The 27,079-nt window shown below is 41.1% G+C and overlaps 1 protein-coding gene across 4 annotated transcripts in view; it reads right to left on the bottom strand.

Moving 5' to 3' along the window:
* Positions 1 to 27,079, bottom strand: part of anks1b (ankyrin repeat and sterile alpha motif domain containing 1B) — a 346,827-nt gene that overhangs the window by 98,514 nt on the left and 221,234 nt on the right. For all 4 annotated transcript variants that reach the window (XM_049566517.1, XM_049566518.1, XM_049566520.1 and 1 more), the window contains one exon: positions 24,993 to 25,179. In XM_049566517.1, coding sequence (XP_049422474.1) covers positions 24,993 to 25,179 — 187 coding nt within the window. The remainder of the gene's footprint in view (positions 1 to 24,992; positions 25,180 to 27,079) is intronic.

Here is a 27,079-nt window from a genome sequence, read left to right as displayed (position 1 = left end):
GTGTTTCTGCTAGAGTGTGTGTGTGTGTGCGTCTTACCTGGGCATCCAGAGCAGTATCTCAAACTAAGGAACACTCGTGCTGTATTTACTGTACACATTAAAGGCAACTCATCACCCTGCTTCTGCTGAAGTGCAGCAAACATCTAAGAATCAGATGGTGAAACAGCACAACTGCATTTTTATTGCGAAACTGGCGCGCAAACACACACATAAACACACAAGTTGTGGCATGCAGCAGCTCAGCCCACAAACTGATTGGTATTTGGATAGCTGGTGTTCATCTCAAGACAAACAACCGCAGTAACATATGTGTTTGTTTGTGCAACAACTGAAGACAAGTGTGTCTCGGTATTACTGACGTGTACAGAGTTAATTATTTAATAGTTAAGGATCAATCAGCATCTGCCTTTGTCACCACTATCACTATATGGCGCCCAATTAAGACTGATTTATAAATGTATATTAATGACTGACTGACTGACTGACTGATGCAATGGTGTGTGACATCATCATTTCCTCAAGTTTAAAGCTGTGAAAGGCTAAACCTTCAGTTGTGTACATCCTCCCACCACCCACCTATCAGTGGAGCACAGGCAGAGCAGAAGAAAGTGGGCGGGAGAGAAATAGATGTGAAATTGAGCTTTTATTCAATGTATTTCAACACTATATCTATTTATAGAAAAACATAATTTTAATTCATCTCTCTTGACGGGTCCAGTGGTTTAAGATGTGTACAGGTTTTGTGTCCCAATTCCAGATCTGTGTGATCTTTTGAGTGCTCTGTTGCTGGACACTGCAGTACTGTGACACAAAGCAGTGCTCAAAGGAAATGGATGAGCTGTTCACAGCTGCAAAGCAGCAGATGCATTAATTCCAGATGATGAAACCACTGCAGGAACATCTGAGAATAAATTAGTTATTTAAAAATTTTATTTATTTATTTATTTATTTATTTTTAACCAAACATGAAGCAGAAAAAAAAAGGCTCTGAATGTAACTCTCAGAAAACCTTTGTTATTAATAGCACTGTTGATCGTTATACACATGCAGTCAGCACCCTGCTGCTTGCACTCCATAGGCACGAGTGAGCACCTGGGCATCAGCCAAAACAGTGATGTGACATGCAAGACTAAAGAGAGCTGAAAGGCATCATGTTGATAGAATGCTGGCAAATGAATTGAAATTGTATAGAGAGGTACATTACTATCTGCAATGAGCACCTATATTTCCTTTGGACCACTGGCACCATGATACCAACTAGCTTGCTGTTTGCAGTTTACCTTATCAGGTAATGTTACAAAGCTAACTGCAGATGTATGCACTGTAAAGTAGCTTTACAGTACAAAACCACAATATCACAATGTATTTCACATGTCAGTGTTTTCTCTGGGGTTTCTTTTCAGCAACAGGGCACTGAATTGGAATAATTTACTGTTTATGAGACCACAAACGAGACAAGAATTAGCTAGCTAATGCGCCCCGCAGACCCTCCACCTCAACCACCACTGCTAGGACAATACTTCGCAGGGAGGAGAGTGGATGGCAGCTTTGGAGACAGACTGGCAGGATTAGAAATGCTACCGCCCTAACTGAAGGTCCATCTCAAGCCTGCCATCAGGAGGGTGGTATGATCGGTATACATAGTGGGAACACAGCATGTGTGGACTCTGTGTTGTTGCCTAAACCTAACCAAACCTTAACCATTGCCTTGTCGCACCATAAAACACATTTATTTTTCCACAGTGATTAGTAGCAGACAAATGATGATTAGATAAAGCTTGAATGGGCTACTATGGAATTGGGACAGAGCTCACGTAACCCTTTGTTGCAGCTCCCCTCTGTGTAGTCCAAGAAAGAAGACATCTTTTTAAAAACTTAAATTCATTACTCATTATAGTATCTAGGGCTGAAACGATTCCTAAAGTAACTCCAACAATTCAATTATGAAAAAAATCCACTACAACTATACAGTGCGCTGGGTTTTGCATGGATGGTTGTTTCTGTTGCACAACATGCTTTTTACTTTCGCTGTAGATAGCCTACACAGCTGTAACATAAAGCGCAGATTGCAAAACAAGGGAGGAAGAGGGACAAGAAAAGAGCGAGAGGCACCCCAAAGAAAATGTGTGGGATCATTACAAGTAGAAAAGAAAACAGTTCAGAATTAGCATACCACAATAGCATGGCCTAAATGCTACAACATCTAAGTAGAAAACAGTGTATGCATCGAGTTTGCCGAGTGGACCCGACACACAAGTTACGTTTAAAGAATGTACATATATTATGGCTTTATAATGGCTGATACCAACAGAAATCAATGCAGTGGCTCACGTTACCTGGTGATGTATCGTGTATTACCCAAGTTTTGTTAGGGAATATAGCAACACACGGAAAATAAATTGCTGTAGTCAATTTGTTAAAGCCTCAGCTTCATTCATGTTATTATGTTAGTCACACACACACAATAACACAAGCACACCCGGCCCTTACTCACTCATTCACGCACTCAGTGACACATGCACACCCTCAATCACTCTCAGACACACACACACACACACACACAGAGTAGAAAATGGAGCCTAAATGCTCAACTCAAGCACAGCAGGTATATTAATTTGGATTGAAGTCAGTAGGGTCAGCAGGTGTAAGGCACCCCTTGACCATAGTGAGTGAGTCTAAACTTTTAAAGCTAAAGTAACCTAATTAAAAACACAGTATTTCTTATCTGATCACACGATTAATCGACAGAATAATCGATAGATGACTCGATTACTAAAAGACTCGATAGCTGCAGCCCTGATAGTATCTAAACATTTTGGATACATACATCTGTGCTGTGTCCCACCTACACAATGTTCCAGCCATTATATAGTACACAGTATAGATGATAGTACACTGCAGTAAAGAAGAGGAAATCAGTGTGCTTTACCATTTTGTAACAACAGGGAGTGATGTCATAAACCTTTTTCACAGTAGATATTTTAACTTGTCATAGCGGGGAAAAACAGGTGTAACTAATAACATTAACAACATCTCTGTTCCATTTATGGACGCCAATAAGCCATGACAGTGAGGCTGCATGCACAATATCAAAGGCCTGGAACGAGTACACTTCAATGGATGCAGCATCATTAACATTAGTTACACCTGTGCTATATAAAGGTGTATACAGGCACAAACATCTATGCAACTAAGACTTTCAAATACCACTGTTCATAAAACGTCACAAAGATGTTTCCTAAGATTCCTACCTTCCTCTATGTTTGTTTTCTAAAATCTTCCTCCAGCTGTCTCGTCGTCATCTGCAGTTTGCTTTAATGCTTTGCAGCTGTGAGCAGCTCTTCCATTTCCTTTTTGCATTGTGAGACAAATAGTAGGAGTGCTTTCTCAGTGCAAATACTGACTACTCTGAGTATACTTGTCTATTTTCCACTGTGAAAACACTACCTAATTAAAAAAATGCTTATGATTAGTATGCTATATTGAGTTGCATAGATTAGGTCATTAACCTGCTCATATAAGCCTGTGATATAACAGACTCCTTCAAAATAATTTCCCCCATTTCTCATGCAAGCCATCACTTCACTTTAGCGAGATTTAATTGGTGGTGAATAAGGCATCTCAGTGATAAATGAGGCCCTTCATACAGTGACAAAATCCCAAAAATGATGGAGTGAATGGAGGGCAAAAAAATGTGAACACAGTTTTCAGATGGTGGCTGAGGGGATGGGATCACACCAGCTGCTATGATGATCTGCAACTCAAAAGGACAGTTCACTTCAAAATCAAAACACATTTTTTCCTCTTACCTGTAGAGCTCTTTATCAGTCTAGATTGTTTTGGTGTGAGTGTTGGAGATATCAGTCATGGAGATGTCTGCCTTCTATTGAATGTAATGGAACTAGATGGCACTCGGCTTGTGGTGCTCAAAATGCCCGAAAAATTATTTGAAAAACTCAACAGCAATGTCTCTTTGCAGAAATCATGACCCACTTACTCAAGATAATCCACAGACCTTGTTGTGAGCAGTTTCATGTATGAACTATTTTCTTCCTACCAAACTACAAACTTCGATCGCATCACGGCACGGAAGGAAGCAAGCATCTACTGAGCTAGCTGATGATACAGCTGAGGAGGACGCCATTAATGTTGACATCTCGCGCCGTTACTAGCATAAGCCTCTAGTCCATGAATAGATCTATCCCAGCTGACATTGGGCGAGAGGCGGGGTACACCCTGGACAGGTCACCAGACTATCATAGGGCTGACACATAGAGACAGACAACCATTCACACTCACATTCACACCTACGGACAATTTAGAGTCACCAATTAACCTGCATGTCTTTAGACTGTGGGAGGAAGCCGCAGTACCTGGAGAAAACCCACGGTGACACAGGGAGAACACGCAAACTCCGCACAGAGGAGCTTCCCGAACGAGGAACCCTCTTGCTGTGAGGTGACAATGCTACCCACTGCTCCACAGTGCTGTCCACAGACATATAAACACCTGGCAAAGTGCTCATAAGCACTGTGATATTCCCCCTACAACAGGTGTATTCAGGACCACATGATGATACTCACTCACACACACACGCAAACTAAAACAATACCAGCCCCGCTGTCACGGCTGGTAAAGTTTTACTGAATATCCTTGATAAGGAAATGATTAATCCACTTTCCTCTCCCTTCCTTTCACACATGCTGCATGAACTCAAGATGTGTTTAATTGCTCGTTAATAAATGTTTGCTGCAGTGGTCAACACCACTGGTTTACTGCCTAGCGTTCAGGATGGACAGAAAGTAAACAGAGGGAGAGACACAGGGAAGAAGAGGAGGAAAAGGGAGAGGAGGCTGATCAGGTAAAAGCTGAAATACAGAGAGAGGTAGGGAGTGGGCGACAGAGCGAGGGAGAAAAAAGAGGGCCAGAGCAAATGAGTTATGAGAGGCAAACTGTAGCAATACAGCATAACTGAAAAGCTGAAGAAGGCTTGACGAATAGCAGCGAGGCTGAGGGAAAGTGAGGGGGCGGGCGGGGAGCACATAACAGTGAATGACAGGCAGCAAGAGAGAGACAGAAGCAAATGAGAGTTGGGCAAAGTGGCTGGAGAAATAAGAGAGTGGCAGAATGAGGGATTGGATGACAGAGGGGGGCAGGAGGTAGAGAAATGACAGAGTGGGGACACAGAGCCGGAGGTTATGTGTCAGGATGGGAGGTAAAAGAAACTGGGGAGATGATCTGTAGTGGTAAAGCCATTCACACAGTAACACAGCAGTTCACTACAAGAAATGTATCTAATAAAACCTTGTTCGTCATGTCATGAAATAATGCTGATTCCTATCAAAATAAACATGAAAGACTTTGAAATGACAGTGAATACACAAAAAACCTCTGCAAAAAAGATCTGACAAGTTGTCACACTGCATCTCTTTCCTGAGCAGATCTGGCCTTGACGTAGTGATACATCATCTTTGGTTCAGTCAGGGACACCCATTGACCAGACCCAAGATGATTCACCCTGACACACAACAGCCACAGCGACACAAAGACAAAACATTATAGCATCAATGTCAGTGTGTAGACAACCAACTCATACATCAGTCTCCTGATTCCTCCTTCCTTCACTCTCCCCTCTCCCCTGCCTCAGCCCTTCTGGGATTCACTTGTAAAATGGAGGAGCTGGTTAACTCTGGCATTACATTCACCCTACCTTGACTGCCACGCCATCTGCCTCCACCCCAACCAACCACATTCTTTGCACTGACTGCATCGATAATGAAAACAGTGAACAGCCAGCAAGGTCAGAAGCAAGGTCAGAAGTCTTAGTGATATCTCTAACAAGCTATAAGCAGAGATGAAGGACCTTGATCGTATTTGAATTGAAGCCAAATGTTGAATCACCAGGATTCAAATCAACACCAAGAAAATCTGGCTAGCATCAGCTAGTGATTAATTAAACACATGATAAGATGTGCCAAACTCTCCCCCAGCTAAAGATGCCATGGTGAGTAACTTTTCCCAGTGGTTAATGAACTCTCGACAACACTGGTGTTAAGAATTACACCAGACATTTTACAAAAAAGAAAATATTCGTCCACGATGCTCAATATCTGTAGAACGCTGTTCTGAGATTCTGCTGATGCAAACCAAACATTTCCTATAGCTGCAGCTTCACATTAAAAGAATTTAACTAGAAAAACACCACTTTTATAATGAAATTTTCACAGGGAAAAGACTGTCTCTTTCAGTGAGATTAGCACTCTCACTATCATTCATCAGAAATGCATCTACAAAACAAGATGGTCTGTAATTGAACAAGAGGGCACAGCCATAGTGAGCTGGTTAATGGAGAACTGCAAACATAATCTTTCATAATGAGATTTTTGATCAATAATCATCAATAATGTGGATATAAAGACTAAGTTGGTTAAGACAAGCATTAAAACAAATAGAAAATCTGGCAAGTTGATAAATTTACATCACTTTACTGTAATGCAGCCTTAAAATGTGGGGGGAAAAAACGCAATTTATATCTTGATAGTGATATATCCTCATGTTACCCAGCCATATTATGCAAAGGTGTAGATTTCAAGGGGGATGCAGGGGACACGTTCCCCTCAATATTTAGAAACTGTGCGTTTGTCCCACCGAACTAAAACATCAAAGAAGCAGAGGACTTTTATTTTGGTAATATTTAAGACATTTATACCTTGAATTGATGCAGAAAATTGGCTCGCTTTAACACCAAATCCTTGGTAAACTCTCCTTACTCTCATAACTTCTGCTGAACAGGGACACTCTCAGTTTATAACTGTAGCGTCTATTGTTCCACTGAATATTGACAAAAAAGCAAAATGACAGTGGGGGCGGTGGGTAAGTAATGTCAGCGGTGTACGCCAGAACACAGTGTAACAGTGGTAACACCAACTACTGTGGCAAGCCGACCTCCAAACAAAGGTTAGGCTAAATAACTGTCTGTAATGCTGAAGAAGAACAATTAAAAGTCAGTGTTCAACTTCAGTTGCAAACTTTTAAGACCACAAACCAGGCTGGAAATCTTGGTTTAATCAGGGACCTAAATTTCAACATCCACATTATTATAATTACAACAATCATCCTTTTATCTCCTTAAGAATATATCAAGAATTAGAAGACTTATGTCTCAGCAGGATTCAGAAAAACTTTTCCATGCATGCATTATCTTCAGTAGACTTGATTACTGTAAGGCTGCATTTACAGGTCTCTCTAAAAAGTTGATCCCTCAGCTACAGCTGAATCAGAACACTGCTGTTTGGTGGATGACAGCATTTCACTTCTTAGATCTTTACACTGGCTTCCTGTGTGTCAAAAAATGTATTCTACTACTACAACTACTGATTTATAAAGCCCTGAATGGTTAACGGCCAAACAAATTCAGTTTTTATGCACCACATATCTGGAACAACTCTGTTCCTACTCTGTTTTTAAATCAAGGCTTACATCTTTTTTGTTTGCCACTGCATTTTACTGAGTTAGATTATTCATATCTCACACTGCACTGTAAATTCTAATCCAGTGATGATTTGTCTTGCTGTATTTGCTTATTTTTATCTTCTATTTTATGGTATTTTACACTTTTTAAAATCCTACTTGTGTCTTTCTGTATTGCCTGGTGTCCCTTGTATGTTTTATTAATGACCTTCTATGAAGCACTTTGAATTGCCTTGTTGCTGAAAGGTGCTTTACAGATAAACTCGCCTTGCCTTCATTGTTTCCCTCATTTTTGTGATAAATGACTGAATTGGACTCCAAGCCAATGAATGCAGACAGACACACAAACACTATAAATACTACACACACTATCTCTCATACACTGGGATGTCTTTTTGTGTGTATGTGTGTGTGCATGTGTGTTGGCAGGAGGGACTGGGAGATGATCCAAACAACTGATAGCACCGTGTTCATCGCTCCGTCTTGTTGTGGGGCCGCAATGACTTTTATTAAAAACTACAGAGTAATATCTGAGCTGTCAGTCATGGCAGAGATTTAAGACTGAACCCTATTTCCTAAGCGCCACTGGCCTGGATAAATCATTATCAGCTCCCTGAGCCTTAGGCACTAAGCTAGCACTAGGTTAGGGCTAAGCTATGCTAACAAACCCACATAAAGATGCTATGGTAGGACTCTGATGAGCCGCTGCTTGGATTCATGATGACAGGAAATTATTTTAAGGCTGGATCGTTGATTTGAGAAAGTGTTAAGGCAACAGGAAATTCAATGAATTACATGTGAGAGCAGTAGAAGTGCTGCCTTCAAGTGCTGTTGGAAATGTCACAATCATTAGCTGAAGGCATGAAAGCACTCCTAAGTAGCCCTGGGGAAAGGGAGTTTCAAGTATACCAAAGATGTGATAGCCCTCATCAGTCCCAGAGATTATTCATAGCAAATGCTTCTGCATCTGCAAATAGCACTGAGTATTCTGGAAAAAAGTGCAACACATCTACTCAGTACCTTTAACTAATGCAAGACTTTTAGAGGCAGAGAAATGGTACTAATACAAAAACACATTTTTAGTCTGAGAGGAGGTTTAAGTGGATCTATTGGTCATATATAATGTTAGCATGTCACATGTTCATATTAAAAATAATTACATAAATGCATATAAAGCCCCGTTTCCACTGAGCAGTACGGTACAGTTCAGTTTGGTGCACTCTTTTCTGTTTCCACTGTGAAAAGTTGTGGATGGTACCAATGGAACCGTTCTGTACCGTCCCCATTTTTGGTCCCCCCTCTGTTGGGGTACCTAGCACACAGATCTGGTACTAAAAGGTGGAGCTGTGAACACTGCAGTCTGATTGGTCAATAGAAAATGGTCACTCTGCTCAGGGCTGAGTTGTGGCTGGTTTTGAGGCTCATGTAACCACTGTTTATACTGTAGAGAGGTTTATTAGTAAACTGTAACTATAAATCAAAGGATGTTGTGCTGCCTCTCACAGCAGCTGGAGTCGGAGAAAAAAATAACTTCATTCTCTGGGCCGACTGCCGGCAACTTTTAAGGTGGAACGTTAACTTGTAATTTTACTCAATGTATGAGGTGACGACGTGAATCCATCAACACACCTTAAATTTCACTTCAACAACTTTGACCATCACTTTAGTTTTTATATGACATACACTTTTTGTAATGAGTGGATTCAAGCGTTTACATACAGTACGGGCCAAAAGTTGGGACACACCTTCTCATTCAATGCGTTTTCTTTATTTTCATGACTATTTACATTGTAGATTCTCACTGAAGGCATCAAAACTATGAATGAACACATGTGGAGTTATGTACTTAACAAAAAAAGGTGAAATAACTGAAAACATGTTTTATATTCTAGTTTCTTCAAAACAGCCACCCTTTGCTCTGATTACTGCTTTGCACACTCTTGGCATTCTCTCCATGAGCTTCAAGAGGTAGTCACCTGAAATGGTTTTCCAACAGTCTTGAAGGAGTTCCCAGAGGTGTTTAGCACTTGTTGGCCCCTTTGCCTTCACTCTGCGGTCCAGCTCACCCCAAACCATCTCGATTGGGTTCAGGTCCGGTGACTGTGGAGGCCAGGTCATCTGCCGCAGCACTCCATCACTCTCCTTCTTGGTCAAATAGCCCTTACACAGCCTGGAGGTGTGTTTGGGGTCATTGTCCTGTTGAAAAATAAATGATCGTCCAACTAAACGCAAACCGGATGGGATGGCATGTCGCTGCAGGATGCTGTGGTAGCCATGCTGGTTCAGTGTGCCTTCAATTTTGAATAAATCCTCAACAGTGTCACCAGCAAAACACCCCCACACCATCACACCTCCTCCTCCATGCTTCACAGTGGGAACCAGGCATGTGGAATCCATCCGTTCACCTTTTCTGCGTCTCACAAAGACATGGCGGTTGGAACCAAAGATCTCAAATTTGGACTCATCAGACCAAAGCACAGATTTCCACTGGTCTAATGTCCATTCCTTGTGTTTCTTGGCCCAAACAAATCTCTTCTGCTTGTTGCCTCTCCTTAGCAGTGGTTTCCTAGCAGCTATTTCACCATGAAGGCCTGATTCGCACAGTCTCCTCTTAACAGTTGTTCTAGAGATGGGTCTGCTGCTAGAACTCTGTGTGGCATTCATCTGCTCTCTGATCTGAGCTGCTGTTAACTTGCCATTTCTGAGGCTGGTGACTCGGATGAACTTATCCTCAGAAGCAGAGGTGACTCTTGGTCTTCCTTTCCTGGTCGGTCCTCATGTGTGCCAGTTTCGTTGTAGCGCTTGATGGTTTTTGCGACTCCACTTGGGGACACATTTAAAGTTTTTGCAATTTTCCAGACTGACTGACCTTCATTTCTTAAAGTAATGATGGCCACTCGTTTTTCTTTAGTTAGCTGATTGGTTCTTGCCATAATATGAATTTTAACAGTTGTCCAATAGGGCTGTCGGCTGTGTATTAACCTGACTTCTGCACAACACAACTGATGGTCCCAACCCCATTGATAAAGCAAGAAATTCCACTAATTAACCCTGATAAGGCACACCTGTGAAGTGGAAACCATTTCAGGTGACTACCTCTTGAAGCTCATGGAGAGAATGCCAAGAGTGTGCAAAGCAGTAATCAGAGCAAAGGGTGGCTATTTTGAAGAAACTAGAATATAAAACATGTTTTCAGTTATTTCACCTTTTTTTTGTTAAGTACATAACTCCACATGTGTTCATTCATAGTTTTGATGCCTTCAGTGAGAATCTACAATGTAAATAGTCATGAAAATAAAGAAAACACATTGAATGAGAAGGTGTGTCCAAACTTTTGGCCTGTACTGTATATATTAATTTCGGCTGGGTTATGTGAACTGCAACAACTCCTCACTTGGAGAAAAAAAACAAGGTTGCATGGCATCCAGCTACGGCAACTTTAAACCCATGAGCTTGCCTGAGAAGGACTAAATGCACCAACCTGCTATTTTTAAATATCTCATGGAGAGAGACTCTCACTGCAGTCTGTTTTATTCTGTTCAGAAAATGTCCACAGAACAAGGCTGCACGCTGACATACTCACTGTATTTCCTCCTTGACGGAGCAGAGTGACAACAACCCCGCCCACATTTAAGAGTACTGCTTGCAGTGGAAACACAAGGGTCTAGGTATCATGTCTGAAGGGTTACTTCTGGTTCCAAAGGCACCATACTTAAAGTGTTTGGTGGAAATGGGGCTTAACAGTAATCGCTACTATTAAAAGTAATCCTTCTACTTTTGAGAGAAGCTGATGTTAGCTTGGGACAAGTTCTTTGTATGGTCGTCTACTTACAATCAGAAGAGACAGGACATTTTCAGAGGGGGAGACCTTTTTAGACAGAGGGTGAACACAGGTGTTCCAGCCCAGACAGTATGAGAAAAATAAATTGTTTTTTTAACATAACAGCCTGTAAAATGTTCAAGTACAAACCCAAAATACAAGTATAAATCTGATAAGGAGCATAGGCGGTCCCTTTAGGAGCAACAAATATGAAATTTAGGTTAACATCTGTTTAATTTAATGCTGAGTGAAAATTTTACCAGATTATCATGTTCCAAGATTAAATTGAGGAACAGATTTCCCTATCTTCATCTTCTTTTCAGCTTGTGACTGACTGTGCATGCTGAAAATTGCCATCAGGGTCTGTGACACCAGAGCTGGCGTTACTTTAACAGATGCAAACAGGTCAGTGTTAACTCCCTTTCCTCCCCCCCCGGAGGCAGAGAGAAAGAGAGATAGGACTCCCTGCTGAGAGCATTACTTCATGTCTGATAGCCTGCATGAATGTAAACCCAGCCTTTAGGTGAAGGGGGGCAAGTCTGTAGATATTGAATTCACTTTCATTCCTGATTTGAGTACGCAGAGAATATTGCCACGGCAACTGGCTCGTCTCCCGCAGTAACCCATTTTTCAAGTCTCCTGAAGTCGGGAGTGACGGCAGTCTCTCACTAGCTTCATTGAAATTCCATTTGTGTGTAAGAGTACTGTATGTATGAGACAGAGGGGGACAGTCAGAGTTAAATGTGACATGAAGTTGCCACTGATTAACTGTGTGTGTGTGTGTGTGTGATGCATGTACGTATGTGTTTGTAGCAGTAGTAGCAGCTCTGAATCAGCTCAAAGCAAAATGTCATGTGTGTGAGTTTCTGCATGTGTGCAAAAAAAGTGGCAACAGCACATCTAGTTCTGGTTGTGTTTACTCACGACGTATAAAATATTTATGAAATGCAACACATCAGACTTTGTCAGGGACATAATGTCCTAAAGTTATTTCCATCATTGTCATAGGTAACATGACAAACACACCACTCCGTAAGCACAGAGTCTCTGCGCTAGAGAGCTGCAATTTATCCTGTCCAATCAGGTCATATATTCCCCTCGTCACTGCTGCTGAATGGGATCAACAGCAGGATGACTTTCTCTCTGCATCTGACTGTATTGTTACTTTCAGTTTTGTTGTTTTGAACCGAGTCTGTGCGTCCGTGTGAGCCTCCTTTGCGTTCAAAGCTTCCAACATGACTCACCATCACCTACAGCCATGCTCACGGCTCTGTGAGGCTGCACATAGGCACTGCAGTTCTTTGAGGTAAAGGCTGCCATCGGCATGCTAACATGCTGATGTTTAAGTAATAACATCATGCAGGAATTTCCTAAAAAAAACAAAACAAAACAACAATGTATAGACTCATACAGAAGTTATCATAACTTATGATCCACTAGAAGTGCATGGTGATGGATTTATTTGCCTGTATTTTCTTATTTTCCACTTATTTTGTTGTTTTTGGGATATTTATGGGCTACAACCTTTGGGTAGTGGTGTGTAGTCCCATTCCAATAACAGCATGAGGTCAGGATGTTATGACAGTCATGGGTCATGGTTTTCAAGCAGCAACTTCACACAACTTGTAATATGGCTGATAGCGAACATGAAAAAGTAAAATAAATCAGATATCTAAAGTAAAAACAGGACACAGGAGAGAAACTAAATTTCAAAAACACATACATTTAGTCAGAAGCTACAAAAGTACTAAAAGCTGAACACAGAGACTTTATGAAACAGCTTTCTCTCTGGTGTCCTGCAGACAGAGGTGAGTAAGGTTGTCGGGGTTGGCGAGACGTCACTGCTACCCACTTGAGGGTGGGCGGCCTGGCTTTTGGACCTACTCCTAAGAAGGTCCATCTCCGGTGCAGCATGGCTTTACTTGGCAGAACCAAGAGTGACAATGGAGAAAGGTTTTTATAGAAAGGAAGCACCCCAGTACTAGGCTATAAGCAGCATGAAAATCACAGACACAGCGCCAAAAACACCCCCCACACAAACATTCATTCATATTCTGTAACCATTAATCCTATTAGGGGTCGTAGGGGGGCTGGAGCCTATCCCAGCTGACACTGGGTGAGAGATAGGGTGCACCACGGACAGGTCACCAGACTAGGGGACAGACAACCATCTACCATCATCTAACCATCCTACAGAGTAGTACCGTAGCTTCCAGTGTACGTCAAAGCAGAGTAGGGAGGAGGGGCAAAAATTTAAATGTTGTGTTTACATGTTTTTAGCATGAAAGCATTTACTAATTAGCACCTCATATAAAGCACAGCTGAGGCTGATGAGGATGTGATTAGTTTTGCAGGTATGTGGCAATTCATCAAAGAATTAGACAAATTAATACAAACACACAGCACAGGGCAAAGCCTTGCGATCTTGACCTGTCTTGTTAGCACGACTGCCTGAGGTGGAAACTAAACAAGCGCACAGAATGAGTGATCAAAACTATCCTGCTCATTAATGAAACTGAGGTGTTAATTAGAGCTACATATCTGAGCTTGGTAGAGTTCGGAAAGGATATTTTTACCATAACCCCCAATGTTCAATGGTGCATGACTATAAACCTGTTCTGTATCAGGGAAGTGTTCATGCAGCTCTGTTGTCATTCTGACATACACGAGATAGACTGAATATTAGAAACACCTGTTGAGATGATTCAACATCACTGACAAAATTTTTTCCCTACTACTGAATCACTTCTCTGAGCAAAAACAGATTATTAGAGGCTTCACAAAGATTGGGAATGTTGCAAAGACAGAAACAAAACTAAACATGAACAAGAAAATTCCTAGATTTGTTTCTACCTTTTCTACCGTTTCTACCTCTCTCCCACCTCTGAAATTTAACTTAACAGCTTTCGTCCTTGATTGATCCTCTTTCACCTTTGAGTGAAAAAGTGCAGAAAGAAGAGCTACAATTTCATCACATTTGCCTTCTACCATACAACAGAGAGAGGCAAACATTGAACACGTTCAACCTGGTTAGAACAGCAGGGAAAACTCCGCTTGTTTTATGTAATGGGGAGTAAGTCTACAGGCAGTGGCAATGCTTTTCTGCTTCATGTAAAATACAGGTTTAAAAAAGGAAAACTGAAAGAATCAGGTATGCTGCTTTCTGTTAAAATTGCAGTAGGCATCCTGTGGCTTTGGAGCCACATGCGGCTCTTGAGCCTCACTCCAGTGGCTTACTTTGGCTTTGACAAAAAATAATATAAAGATATTTTCTAACATTTTAATTTTGATTTATTATTGCTGTGGGCCAATGGTGATTCTTACATTTTCTAATTGTAAAAATGTGTAGCCTAGTCACCTTTTAAGTTTGAATGAAGACAAAAGTTTTAACCTTTTGTCATCTAGAGTGTGGGTCACGTGTCAACAGGTTGGCACCCTTTCCTTTAAAATTTGCAAAAAGCAGTGGCCAACCTAGTTATGGACTCCAAATCCCAAAAAGAAAAAGATAATTTAATAGTGCATACACAGATTTGTTTGCATTCACTGCCAACACTGCAAAGTTAAAGTACATCAGCTGACTCGATGTAGTAATTATCGCAATGTGCACATCACAAAGCAGCAAGCTAGTTGGAAACACTTCCCTTAGTGTCTAGAAATATTCCCATCACTTTGATTTTGTCAGGAGGAAAGATGACAAGAACGCTATTTCTGAAGGTAGTCGGACTAAAACTCTTTCCACTGCAAAAACGTCCCCAAACCTCCGGTCTGAAACACCTCGGCTACTACGACCGACAGCACAACACTGTGAAGCTCCAGGAAATACACCCCACCAAAGGTGAACCCTCCTCAGCCGCAGACGCATATTATTTTTTGTACTGGCTGAACAACCCAAACTGGATTTTAATCATGGACAGCTGCAGGCTACAAAGAAGTGATGAAGCTTGCGGCTGGATATGTGATGGATGAAATGTTGCTCCATGAGTGACTCGCCGTCTTTGGGGCAGAGCCTTGGGAAAATACCGAAAATACCATCACAAGCAACAGAAACCCCCAGGTAAATAGAAGCTATCCAGCCTTAGCTACACTAAACATTGATGTCCTTGACATTCACACAGAGGCACACATCTCAATTTTGGGGATATACGCAAATATAAAGTTTGTGGGGTGTAACGGTAAGTATTGTAACGAGCAGTGTAATGAATTACTGTTGGTGGGGAATAATAAGTAAAGTAATAAGATTGCTGTTGAAATTATATTTTTGGAGTAAAAGGCCCAACACTGTTCCCTTTATAATAAAGCTCAAATATGTTTTGCAGCTTTTTAATTTTGTCAAAAATGTCTCTTTTTACATTAAAAGATTGCCAACTCCTGTCTTAAAAGGTACAGTATGCAGGAAATACTGATACTGTTTGTTAACAGCATAACCAGCAACACTGCAAGCCAACCCCAGACTGGTGTTTGGCCTCATTTCCTTGTTTACAGCACTGTGTCTGCATTTTTTCTATTTTTCTCTTGGATGCCTGCTGCTTGCAGGCTGGGACCTGGTCGTTACCTGTTCACAAGGTCCCAACCTCCCTGTGTGCTGTAGCCAGGAGTATCCTGAACACAGCAAAATCAGACGAAAACACAGGCAGAGAGCAGAGTCTTAACAGACAAATACACTGCCACTCACTTCTAGTGGGTCATAAGTGACGATTGAGAGGGATTATTTCTGTAGAGTCTATAGATTTTTTTTTTTAATCTCACACAGCATACCTTTAAGCTATAATTATAATGAAATAAGTAAATGGACACTATCTGTGGCCACTAATAGGTTCATTTCATTAAGCTTTGGGCTACTGGACACATAAAGGAAACAGCTTCAAATGTGATTTTGTATAGCAAAGATGAAAGGACAGACCTAAGGTGTCAACTGGATGGAAAGTCAAGAAAACCATGGGAGTGTGTGTGCTTGTGCATGAGTGTCACATTAATGCTGCAAACAAAGGCACTGTTCATTTTGAGTATGACTTAATGATCAAGCACAGCAGGCTGACAGACCCATTGTGCACTTGTGCAGAAGAGTGTGCTTGCAGTTGTGAGTCAATGTCAAGGTACAAGTGGAGCGTGTGATATTTGAGAACAAAGGACTGAATCAAGCACAGGAGGTTTAATGAACTTAAGTCTTCCAAGTAAACACACAGCCAGTCCCACACTCACACACACACATAGCGGCTGATCGCTTTGCCATTTACGGCTCATTAACTATCAGAGCTCATCGATCACTCAGCCCCTTTGTGGCCATTTGCATCATGGAGAGAGTATGAAGACATGTTTTCTTCAGGCAGCCTCTTTCACAACTGACAAAGACAATTTAATTTTCTTACGGTAATTTAAAAGCAAGAGTCTCATATGCTAGAAAATACATGGGAAATTTTATATATGTAGATCAAAAGGGTGTTTCATAAAGTGAGACTAAGAGTGTTAGTCAGAGAGAAAGAGGTTTTTCCTGCTTCAAATACTAAACGCTGCAGATAAAACTTGACGCATCCTGCCTGATGTAGAGATTTGGAAAACATGCACTAGAATGATGTTTATCTGGGGAAGGAGCATGCAGCGGAGTCCAACATAAAATAAAGACAATGTAGCGAACTTCATATTGCCCACAATTTATCTGTTGTATTTGCATTAATATGAGGTTGTGGCTTGCTTTTGATTTAGTCTGTGTGTGTCCTACAGAAGTAGCAGCAAGCATGAGAAGAGACAATAGTTAGATAGCCTATTAAAACATTGGGCAGTGATCAAGTAAGATTCATTTGGAGTTGTGTTTCTGGCTACCTGACAGATCCAACTCTGTAACCCCTTTCCCACTGGACAAAAATCCACTAACACCCACTACGGTGTTTTTTTAATTCAGTGGGAAAGATTACATTCGGCATTCACTCCCAGGAGAAATGACTCTTCAGTAGTCGTGGATATTTTCAGCTACAGCTTTGATTGGCAGTGATGGAAGCATGGCACCCAGGAGGACATGCTAATTTTTGTCACTTTTCTGGCATGTCCGTCAGTAACTTCTGCAACTCTTAGTCATCTCACCCAAAAAATACTGCCCTCCTCCATCAGAACAGCGCTTGAACATTGGGCAAAATAAGTCTGCACCATGTTTTGTGAACAGATATTAAAGACTAACAAATTTTCACAGGCCTCCAAGCTGCTTTCTACTGATTACTAATCCTGTTCTCCGGCGTGTTTGTGACATTAAACATGACAAAAACATGACATGTGGATAAAGGATAGAATATTCACTCTCATTTTAGCTCTGTTTTGTTCTCCACCACCTCCTACCAGAAATATGTGGCTCTTTGGCTGCTAAATGTTCCACCATGTTCACCAGCTAGTCGTAAACTTTGTCTGTCTGCCGTTCGGTGCTGAGCAAGTCATGTCCAGATGGTTAATATGAGCTTTTTCACTGAAGCTGTTGCAGCTTCTAGAAGCAAAGGAAAAATTACAAACCAAAACATTAAAGTTTCAGTCTGTAAAACAAAAACAAAAAGCCTTAAAGGGATGGATTGGATCTGTTTCAGTGGGTTTTATGAGGCATTTACCCATATTTTTGCCACCTAAAAAAGGGCCCACTGAAAAAAATCAGTGTAAGTGTACACTATATGTAGACTATTTTCAGAGCGCTTTACATTTTCCACAGCCCTTTTCGACAGGGAGGCAGTTAAAAGCTTCAGTTCCCCATCTATGCTCTCGTTTAAGTCACCAGACTCCATTAACAAAAACAGCAATTTTAACTTTCTGAACAAGGATTCAATCTGTTAATTTGTTTATGTAATTGTGTGACTTTGGTTAATCTGAACTAATCCTTTAAAACACCAAAGTTGCACAATAACACAAAACACACTAACTTATTGAGTAGACCAGCAGTTTCTGTTTAAATTACTGTTTTTGTAAGTGGAGTCTGGCTTGGTGTCAGAACTTCACTGTCTGACAGCAATGTAAAGCTGTGGAAATATTCTAAATATAGCAAACACTTAAACTAATATTGATTTTTTTTTAATTTAAGTGGCTAAAATATGTTTTGCTGCTGCCCCCGTTCACAGCGGTACATTGTTAGCATACATGGCGGTACTCCCACCTGCTTGTTCAAGCTGGAGGTGTGCCAACCTCCATCTACTGTAGGTAACACACTGACTATGGATACGTACCTCAAACAACCCCACAACACAACACTCATAAATATCCTTTTAAGAAGCCAAAACCTCTTCAGTATGGTGTTATCACTTTGGGTTAACACTATGAGCAAACTGCTGTCACATTACATGTAGTTAACTGACCCATTGCTTATATATTACTGCAGCTTTGAAAGCTATCATGTTCAACAGTCAGAAAACATGAGTACAAGTCCCATGTTGTATTCACCTGGTAGACGCAGCAGTGAAGTGTTAAAGCAACTTAAAAGCCTCCATGTGAATATATACAGACCTGCAGGTTTGTGCCTGTTTGTTACTGACTTGTCGCAGGGGGCACTGCATAATTCATGGAGGACAACTGCATCTACAGTTGCACAGCTTTAGCATAACACTGCATTGCACTTGGCACTCTGCACCGAGGGCATTGAGAGAATATCTTCTCCAGCAATGTCCAACATTACGTAAACCGTAGTTCCGTAGCATCGACAGCAGCACCAGTGATGGATCAGGTTATAAATAGACCCTTCTTTTTATCCAACTGCCCACGCAGGTGGCTGACACCTGCATACTCTGCTGCAGGGCCGGAGTTTTACTGTGTAAACGTAAGGTTGGTGTTGAAGAGCGGTTCAGGATTTTTAGGAAAAAAATGCGAGGAATAAGAAAGAGAGAGATGAATGTTGAGAGGAAGGAAGGAAAGACCTTTTATGGTGTGCAGGCAAAAAAAGTGTTCCCTTCACTTTCTTGTCCTCATTTCTCTATCCAACCCCCTGAAATTTCACATTTCATTTCTCCATTTTCCTGATTTTCGTTCATCATCACCCCCCCTCCACCTCCTCCTCCCCCTGCAACGTTAGACTCTCATTCTCTCTCCCTCACCCACTCTCTTTTTCACTGGCATCCTTTGAATTCTGTGACTCTTTGCCTTCTGTACCCACATACATATATACTCCCTCTTTCTCTCATTCTCTCTCTCTCTGTGTCTGTAAGCCACTTGTTACCATGGAAACCCCACAATGGGCCTTATAAAGCTAATAAGTAGAGAGAGCAGGAGGGATGAGCAAAGTAGCAGAAGAAGAAGGAGGAGGGGAAAAAATAGAGAGAAAAAATTAAATGGAAAAAATAAATGGGTGCCAATCTATTCCTGGTGTTGGAGCTTTAAGCGAGGAGAGCGAGGGAGAGACACAAAATAGACGTACACATATTATTACAAGTGCTTTATAATTTCTTGATGTAAATGTTTTTTTTTACCTGTTTTGACAGCACTGTTAGAGTAAATTATCTGACAGCAGAGACTCAAAGCCAACTCTAATCAGATCAACAGAGAGGAGGAGGGGTAGGAGAGGACAATCCTCCCTCCAGTGCTGCAAGTTGCAGTGTGTTTGCGTCAACAGTCATATGTTCCTCAAGCAAATGTTACAGGAACATTTCAAATGTTGCAAATAATATTATACAAGGAGTCAATTTCAGCAAATCCAAAAAAAAAACAAAACATTTCAACATTTCAAATGTTGCAAATAATATTATACAAGGAGAGTGTTTGGAGTCAATTTCAGCAAATCCAAAAAAAGAAAAAGAAAAAAAAAAGATTTTCAAGTTGTTACTGTCAGTTAACGCTAGTCACAGTTCATGCTTTCACACACGATGAAGACAAAAGTTTTGCAAAACTGATAAGACAGGAATTAAAAAACTAGTACTGAAATACAGATAAGTTTCTAGGCAGTTGGTGCTGCAGTAAATGTTAAATGTCACTGAGTTAAAGGGACAGTTCACCCCAAAGTCAAAAGTACTATTTATCCTTTTACCTGTAGTGCTATTTATCAATCTCGATTGTTTTGGTGTGAGCTGCAGAGTGTTGGAAATATCAGCTGTAGAGATGTCTGCCTTCTCTTTAATGTAATGGAAGTAGATGGCACCAGGCTTGTGGTGCTCAAAGTGCCAGAAAAATACATTTCATAAACTTAGCAGAGAGGAAGTATACATCTTCTCATAGTCAAGAGGGTCTTGCCTGTGACAGGGCGAGATGTACACATTTATGGCGTCCTCTCTAGCCGAGCTGTCACGTTAGCTAGCTCAGCGGTACTAGGTGAGCTAGCAGTAGAAGTGCGCTTCCTTCTGTCAGTATGAAGAAAATAGTTCTTGAAGGCAGACATCTTTATGGTTGATATCTCCGACACTCGACAACTCACACCAAAACAATCTAGACTGATAATAGCACAACAGATACAGAAACAAGCTAACCAAATGCAGAAAAGGAAAAGAAAAGGAAAATCCAAGTCTAAGACATATGCTGTATGTAAAGTGCTAGTGATAAAGGAACAATATAACCACAATGCCGCGACAAATGTCAGTTCAGCCTGTCTACTCACCCTAAGATAGTCGCTCTGATGCCCTTTTTCTGTCGTTATCGTAAAATATTCTCCTTTTAATTAGAAAATTAGGGAGCATTTGCACTATTAGTCGGCTAGTCAATTGTACTTTGTTATCCTTGCTAGTTAGCACCAAAAACACAAGTGACTTAAACTTATTTTACAACATTATTATTTAATGTGACTGTGTTTACCCATAAAAATAATCAGATATGTTTCAAAAGGATTCATTTTCCCACAGAATATTGTTTTGATAATTGTTGACTTTATTTATTGGGCTGTTGTCATGTATTGTAGGATAATGGACAATGCACTGTGCAAAATGTCACACATTTGAGCAACATTAAAAACACTACATTAAAAATTGTGATTACCGATTTCATATGGCTCTTTTAATACAAGCAATATTTTTCAGACAGAGTTTAACTTCATAGATTCATTTGTTTGCTCAATTTAGGGTATTTAATAAACGTTTTCTTACTTTTAGACTAGTTGACAAGGTCAGGAACATCCCTTAAAATTAGCGAGGAGTACCAAATGATAAGCTATACTAACCATTAACATCCCTAGTAATCACATCAGTCATGTCAAAAAACACAAATTGCTAGCATCAGTGTTGAAGCATGTTCCTGAAGTCATGAAATTCTCATGTATCCACAACATGTTGGGAGTAAAAAACAAGGGCTCTTCAGCACTGTGATCAACAACTGCTCTTTGGTCTGTGTCCTTAAATGACATTATTCAGACATCAGTGTCAGGCCCTAGGCTCATTATGTAGGTTCAAGAGGGAAATAACACACTCCTGTTACATAAATGCCAGGCTATGGCTCAATGAGAATAGTAGATGAAGATGTCTCATTCAGTTTTACATCTATGTGTGTGAGTGTGTGTGCATGCACCTGTGGATTGATAATGAATGTGTATTTCGTTTGAGGCACTACACAGATCAAAGACTAGCTGGGTCTCTGAACTGCTCCTGGATGAAACGCACGGATGCATGCGTGCGCGCGCACACACACACACGCACACACACACACACACACACACACGCACACACACACACAAAGCCTCCTGCCTGGTCGACTTCCCCTGCTCTGCCTCGTCTGTCGGTGCTTGATAGCAGCGGGGTGTGAGGGACAGTTGGACTGAAACCCAGGTGAGAGAAGGAAGTATTCACAACCACGTCAGCAGCTAACTATCGCTAAGGCCACCACTTTGCCATGACAACAAGGAATCTTGTCGCTATGGTAACTCATAAAGCAAGCAACTAGGATGTGACACAAAGGAAACGAAGGTCGGGAGTAAACCGGTGGCTCCCAAAGTGTGGTAGTGGGATACCAATGGATGCTTTAGGCACTTCTATGGTACAAAAATATACAATCACATAAAGTACTGGTTATGAATACTAAACATGTTTGCATTATTTATTATATATGATCCGTTTTTATTATGTAAACATAAATAAAAGTACTGAAATGTGCGTAGGAGCAGATTTAAGACGGAACTGCCCTCATTGTGAGATTCAGATAAGAAAACACCTCATTCATTACATGGAATATTCCTTTTGGAGGAGAAACTTTTAAACTCAGCGGGGGGATGTCATTAGTGAAAACTAACAGTGTTTCATCTGCTCTGACAGTAAAAGAGACTCCCGGTAGGACTAATAGAGCATCTTCTGCTTATGTCTTGGAGCCTAGTTTTTAAGATATCCGGTAGAGTTCTCCCATGGAAGTGCATGTTTGCATCAAAATTTCCAAGTCAAACACACTCAAGATTGTTAGGAAAAGTTTTCACCTCAAAAAACCTTTGAAATGTCTATATCTATACTATTCTGTTTAATAGTAATAAAGGACAAATTTCAATGGAACCACTGCAACTAACTAACTGACCGTTGGCAAAGTAGCTAGCTCAAAGCGCTATTGTGACTGACTGGCACTGGCATGTTCCCAGCTAACAGCTTGCAAGGAGGCACTACGTAACTTCTAGCACCATCTGTTTATATGGACTTTGCTTTAGAAGCCCTTTCCTCAAATTGATACAGATACCAACAGAGGACTTCATTCTATACCAGTAATGTCAATGAAGTGGAGTGTAATATAGTCATACTTTCAAATGTGTTGTGGCATTTTGGCACACTGAACTGCCAACTCTATCAAATACAGTGCACTTAACTTTACCACATTACAGACTGTATGGGTTGTAGCTGTTGCTGAAGCAGTGTGAGCTCTACGCCTGGGATAAAGATTGTGCCCGGCTGTGTACACAGTGATGGGGCTAACTGTTTGAATCACAGTGCTAACAAAACCTAATGGTTATTTATGGGTTTAAAAGGATAGTGCACCCAAAAATGAAAATCCAGCTATTATCTACTCACCCATGTGCCGAGGGAGGCTCAGGTGAAGTTTTAGAGTCCTCACATCCCTTGCGGAGATGAGCAACAAAACTCCACCTAATGGAGGCTGGGCGCCCCAGATTAAAACGTCCAAAAAAAACCCCACATAATTGAAACCACAGATTATCTCCATACTGCTCATCCGTAGTGATCCAAGTGTCCTGAAGCCCTGACATAAAAAGTTGTTTGGAAAAACGTCATTTGAACTCTGTTTTTAGCCTCATTGTAGCCTGTAGCTCTACCTGCCTCTGTGTTCACCGAGCTCACATGTGCACGCTGGATGAGTAGATAATGGCTGAATTTTCATTTTTGGGTGCACTATCCCTTTAATGACAGAGTTGAGCAGTTTTGGTATCGGTGTGAGTTTGCTGGGACTGTTAAACAGCAACAATTTTGCTGATTCAGTGGGGAGTCTGGACAGTTCAGGATCAGACCCTGAGCGCCAAAGGATTGAATGCAGGTACTGTTTGCCTGGAGAGGTTTCAGTACTACTTGATACTGGATAATTTACCTTAAAGGTATCAAGTGCCAATACCCAGCAATATTAATTAACAAGGGATTCTCTTCATGGCCTGATGCTTTTCAACCAAGCAGAAACCTCAGTCAGTCTAGCATTAATAAGACATGTGTGCAGCCATACATATGGCAGACCCACAGGACTTCATCTAAAGGTCAAAACCGTGGGTTGAATTATTCTTAGTGCTTGCTAAAATACTGTAGCACTATTGAAATCACAAAACATGTATGCTAAATTGACAAAAACCTAAAATTATTTCTGCAACTTAAGTTAAAAGATATATTTTTGGTTAATTTCAGGATATTCTGAATCCTATCTTAAATTCCCCTTAGACAGAAATGTTCCAGCTTTCATGGTGTGCCCTCCACTCCTTCCACAGTCCGACTGAGTCCAGCAGCTCTCTCTAAGATCTGTTAGCCTCTGAGGTGTTTGTCTCTTGGCTCAAGTATGACAGGAGGAGAAATATGATTTCAGTTTCCCGGGGCTCAGGGCAAGAGGGTTATGGTTTCATATGGTTTCCAGGCTGAAAGAGTTTAAACAACATGTGCACTGAGGCAACAAAGAAAGTGAATGACACAGGAGGCTTCAACACCAGCAATAAAAAAAATGAATAGCCTGAGCAGTGATATAACAGTCAACTAAGAAAGCTGATGAATTATTGCACCAAAAGGCCAATGGTATAGTATTATACAAACATTCAATATATTGACCTTCACAGTCAATGTGTGCACATGCCTTATTGATGCCATGGCTGAATGGGGCTGAAATAAGTCCACCAGTCACTTAGTCACCATGCTAGCTATTATACATGATATATATGACATTCTACACAGCTTCCCTGTGTTGAATTGACTCATTTCCATTCATTCCAAGTCTAACTACATTGCACTCTCTGCCCATAGACACTTCATTGAGAAAATGACTAGTTTAAGCTGCACAATGCGACATCATTCCAAAGATCCAGAATACACAGCATGTATCTCCTCCTCCTTTGAATGACAACGATCATGAAGTCTAAAGTTTGCTTGCTGTCTGTGCAGCAGACAAAGTCAAGAGCCCTGACATCAAGAGTTTTCATATTGTGATATTCCCCTTGAGGAGGTATTTGTGTTTCTGCTGATCCTCCTCCATGGGGAGATGAGAGGTCAGGGTAGAGTGTATTTCAGCGGAGCCGACGCTCACTCTGAGAGTGACGGCTTTTAACAATAAACAATAAACTCTCCCACCCTCCTGCCCATTTTGAGAGTCCTACCTGCGAGCTGACAGTCGTCGTTGGAGCCTGCGGAGTCCTCCTGGTTGGGGCTGAGCGGCGGGCTGGCAGGGGGGCTGGTGCTGAAGCTGGCGTAGCCCAGGGACGAGCTCACCTCGCTGGGCTCACAGCTATGGTTGACCGGCCTCTGGACGTCCAGGGATGAAGACAGAGAGGTGCGCTGCTTGGGCTAGAGAGAAGACAGGAAGAGACATGAAAAGTATTTGTTTTGGTTGCTTTGGAAGTGTTTCACAGGAACTGAATTCTGGCGTTCAATCTGAAATACACAAAATAAACAGTAACAATGCCTGCCAATTAAACACTTCCTGTGAGAAATGATGGTGCCATCACTTTCTACTATCAAAATGCTTGCTGCCATTCAAATTTAATATTGCTGATTTTATTCTTTTCTGATAAATGCTCATTATTCTCATGAATTCAGACTGTTTCATTCTGGCACCTGAACATGTGTGTGATGTAATAGATGTCAACACAGTTTATATAATACAAAACTGGAATACAAGTATTAAAAAGAGAGCGAGGGACAGAAGGTAAACAGAGAGAGAGATATGGACAGACAGACAGAGGGAGTCATAATGATTGCTTTGCCTACAGCAAGTGAAAGAGTGAGACAGAGTGTGAGAGAAAGCGAGGCAGAGGACAACTGAAACTGTAGACTGGCATCTGGTAAACACATCTTACATAATGAGGCATTTGCAGCTCTCAACAACCTGCTGCTATGCTTCACAAACAGCTCAGGCAGTCAGTCAGAACCCGGCTTGTGTGTGTGTGTGTGTGTGCGTGTGTGCATGTGTGCGTGCGTGCGTGCGTGTGTGTGTGCATGCAAGTCGGAGGATGTAGGCAAAGTGAATCAATGCAGCTGGAACCTTAAAGGCAAAATAACATCCTGAAATGTTGACAGACATGACAGGACAACCTTCATGGGACCTTCACTGTCTTGTATGTCACTCAAGGCACAAACCTGACCCTCAGGAGAGACAGAGAGCGGAGGGAGAGGTTGTGAAGGGAAATGAAAGCAGAGGAGGAGAGATCGCTCTTTTCCATGCACGGTGCACTCAAATTGGGCTTTGAAGAGTCTTCAGATCAACTGAACTAAACTGAGGTGAAAAACAAAAGCAAAACAGGAGCGGGGAAATTGGTTTAACAAGAGAATGGCATGAAAAATAGGAGAATTGGACGGGGAGAAATGAAAAACAGGAGGTTGAAAAGTGGAAAGACAATTAGTGAAAATGGATGCAGTGAAGAAGAAGAAAAAGGAAGGAACAAAGAACAGAAGAAATAAATGATAACAGGTAAGCCTTCTGTAAAAAAGAGATAGGGCAAGCAAGAATGAAGCTATTAAGGAAGGAATGAAGGTAGGGAGGGAGGACACAGGTTCAGAAGTGTAAAAAAAATACTGAAAGACATGGTCACAATAATAAAGAAATGGAAGGTCAGAAAGGAAACAGAATTTAAGATGGAAGGAGCAATGAGGTGAGGAGGTTAGCATTACAAGGAAGAAAGGAATGATGGAAGTTATTGAGTCTGTTTTCTTACAGGATCGTACACAGCTTCACATTAAATTACTGTAAATGTGAAACCAGGATGCTGTGGAAGTAACCCAGCAGACATTAAGATGTTGAATGACTGTTACATGTACGTCCAATCAAGACATCCTGGTCATCAGCTGGATGTCCTTCCAAAGCGTCCCAGCAACATCGAAATATGACTTAAAACGGCAACAAATAATAAGACACTGTTGCCTCACATGGGACACAAACTCCTGTCACCTGGGTGAAAGTCCTGTGCTTTATCAATTGATCCACCTCATATTCATCTCTGTGTGGACCTTGTCACTCTTTATGTCGCCTTACTTTCTGTCAGAAAGCCCTGAAAGTAAACTTATTCTATGTGCAATAACAGACAGCTTGGATAAAGACTTTCGGCTCTAACAGACAAGACCTGCCTTGTCTGTTAGCACCTTGAGAAGTCATTTGACTTGAAAGTGTGCTATATAAATGTGATTTATTATTATTATTGTAAGACAGGAATATAATTTACGTGTAGATATACATAATTAAACATGAGAA

This window comes from Epinephelus fuscoguttatus, linkage group LG22, assembly GCF_011397635.1.
Source record: "Epinephelus fuscoguttatus linkage group LG22, E.fuscoguttatus.final_Chr_v1".
Taxonomy (NCBI): domain Eukaryota; kingdom Metazoa; phylum Chordata; class Actinopteri; order Perciformes; family Serranidae; genus Epinephelus; species Epinephelus fuscoguttatus.
Note: the sequence above shows the minus strand (reverse complement) of the source record. Positions and strands in the feature narration are given on the sequence as shown.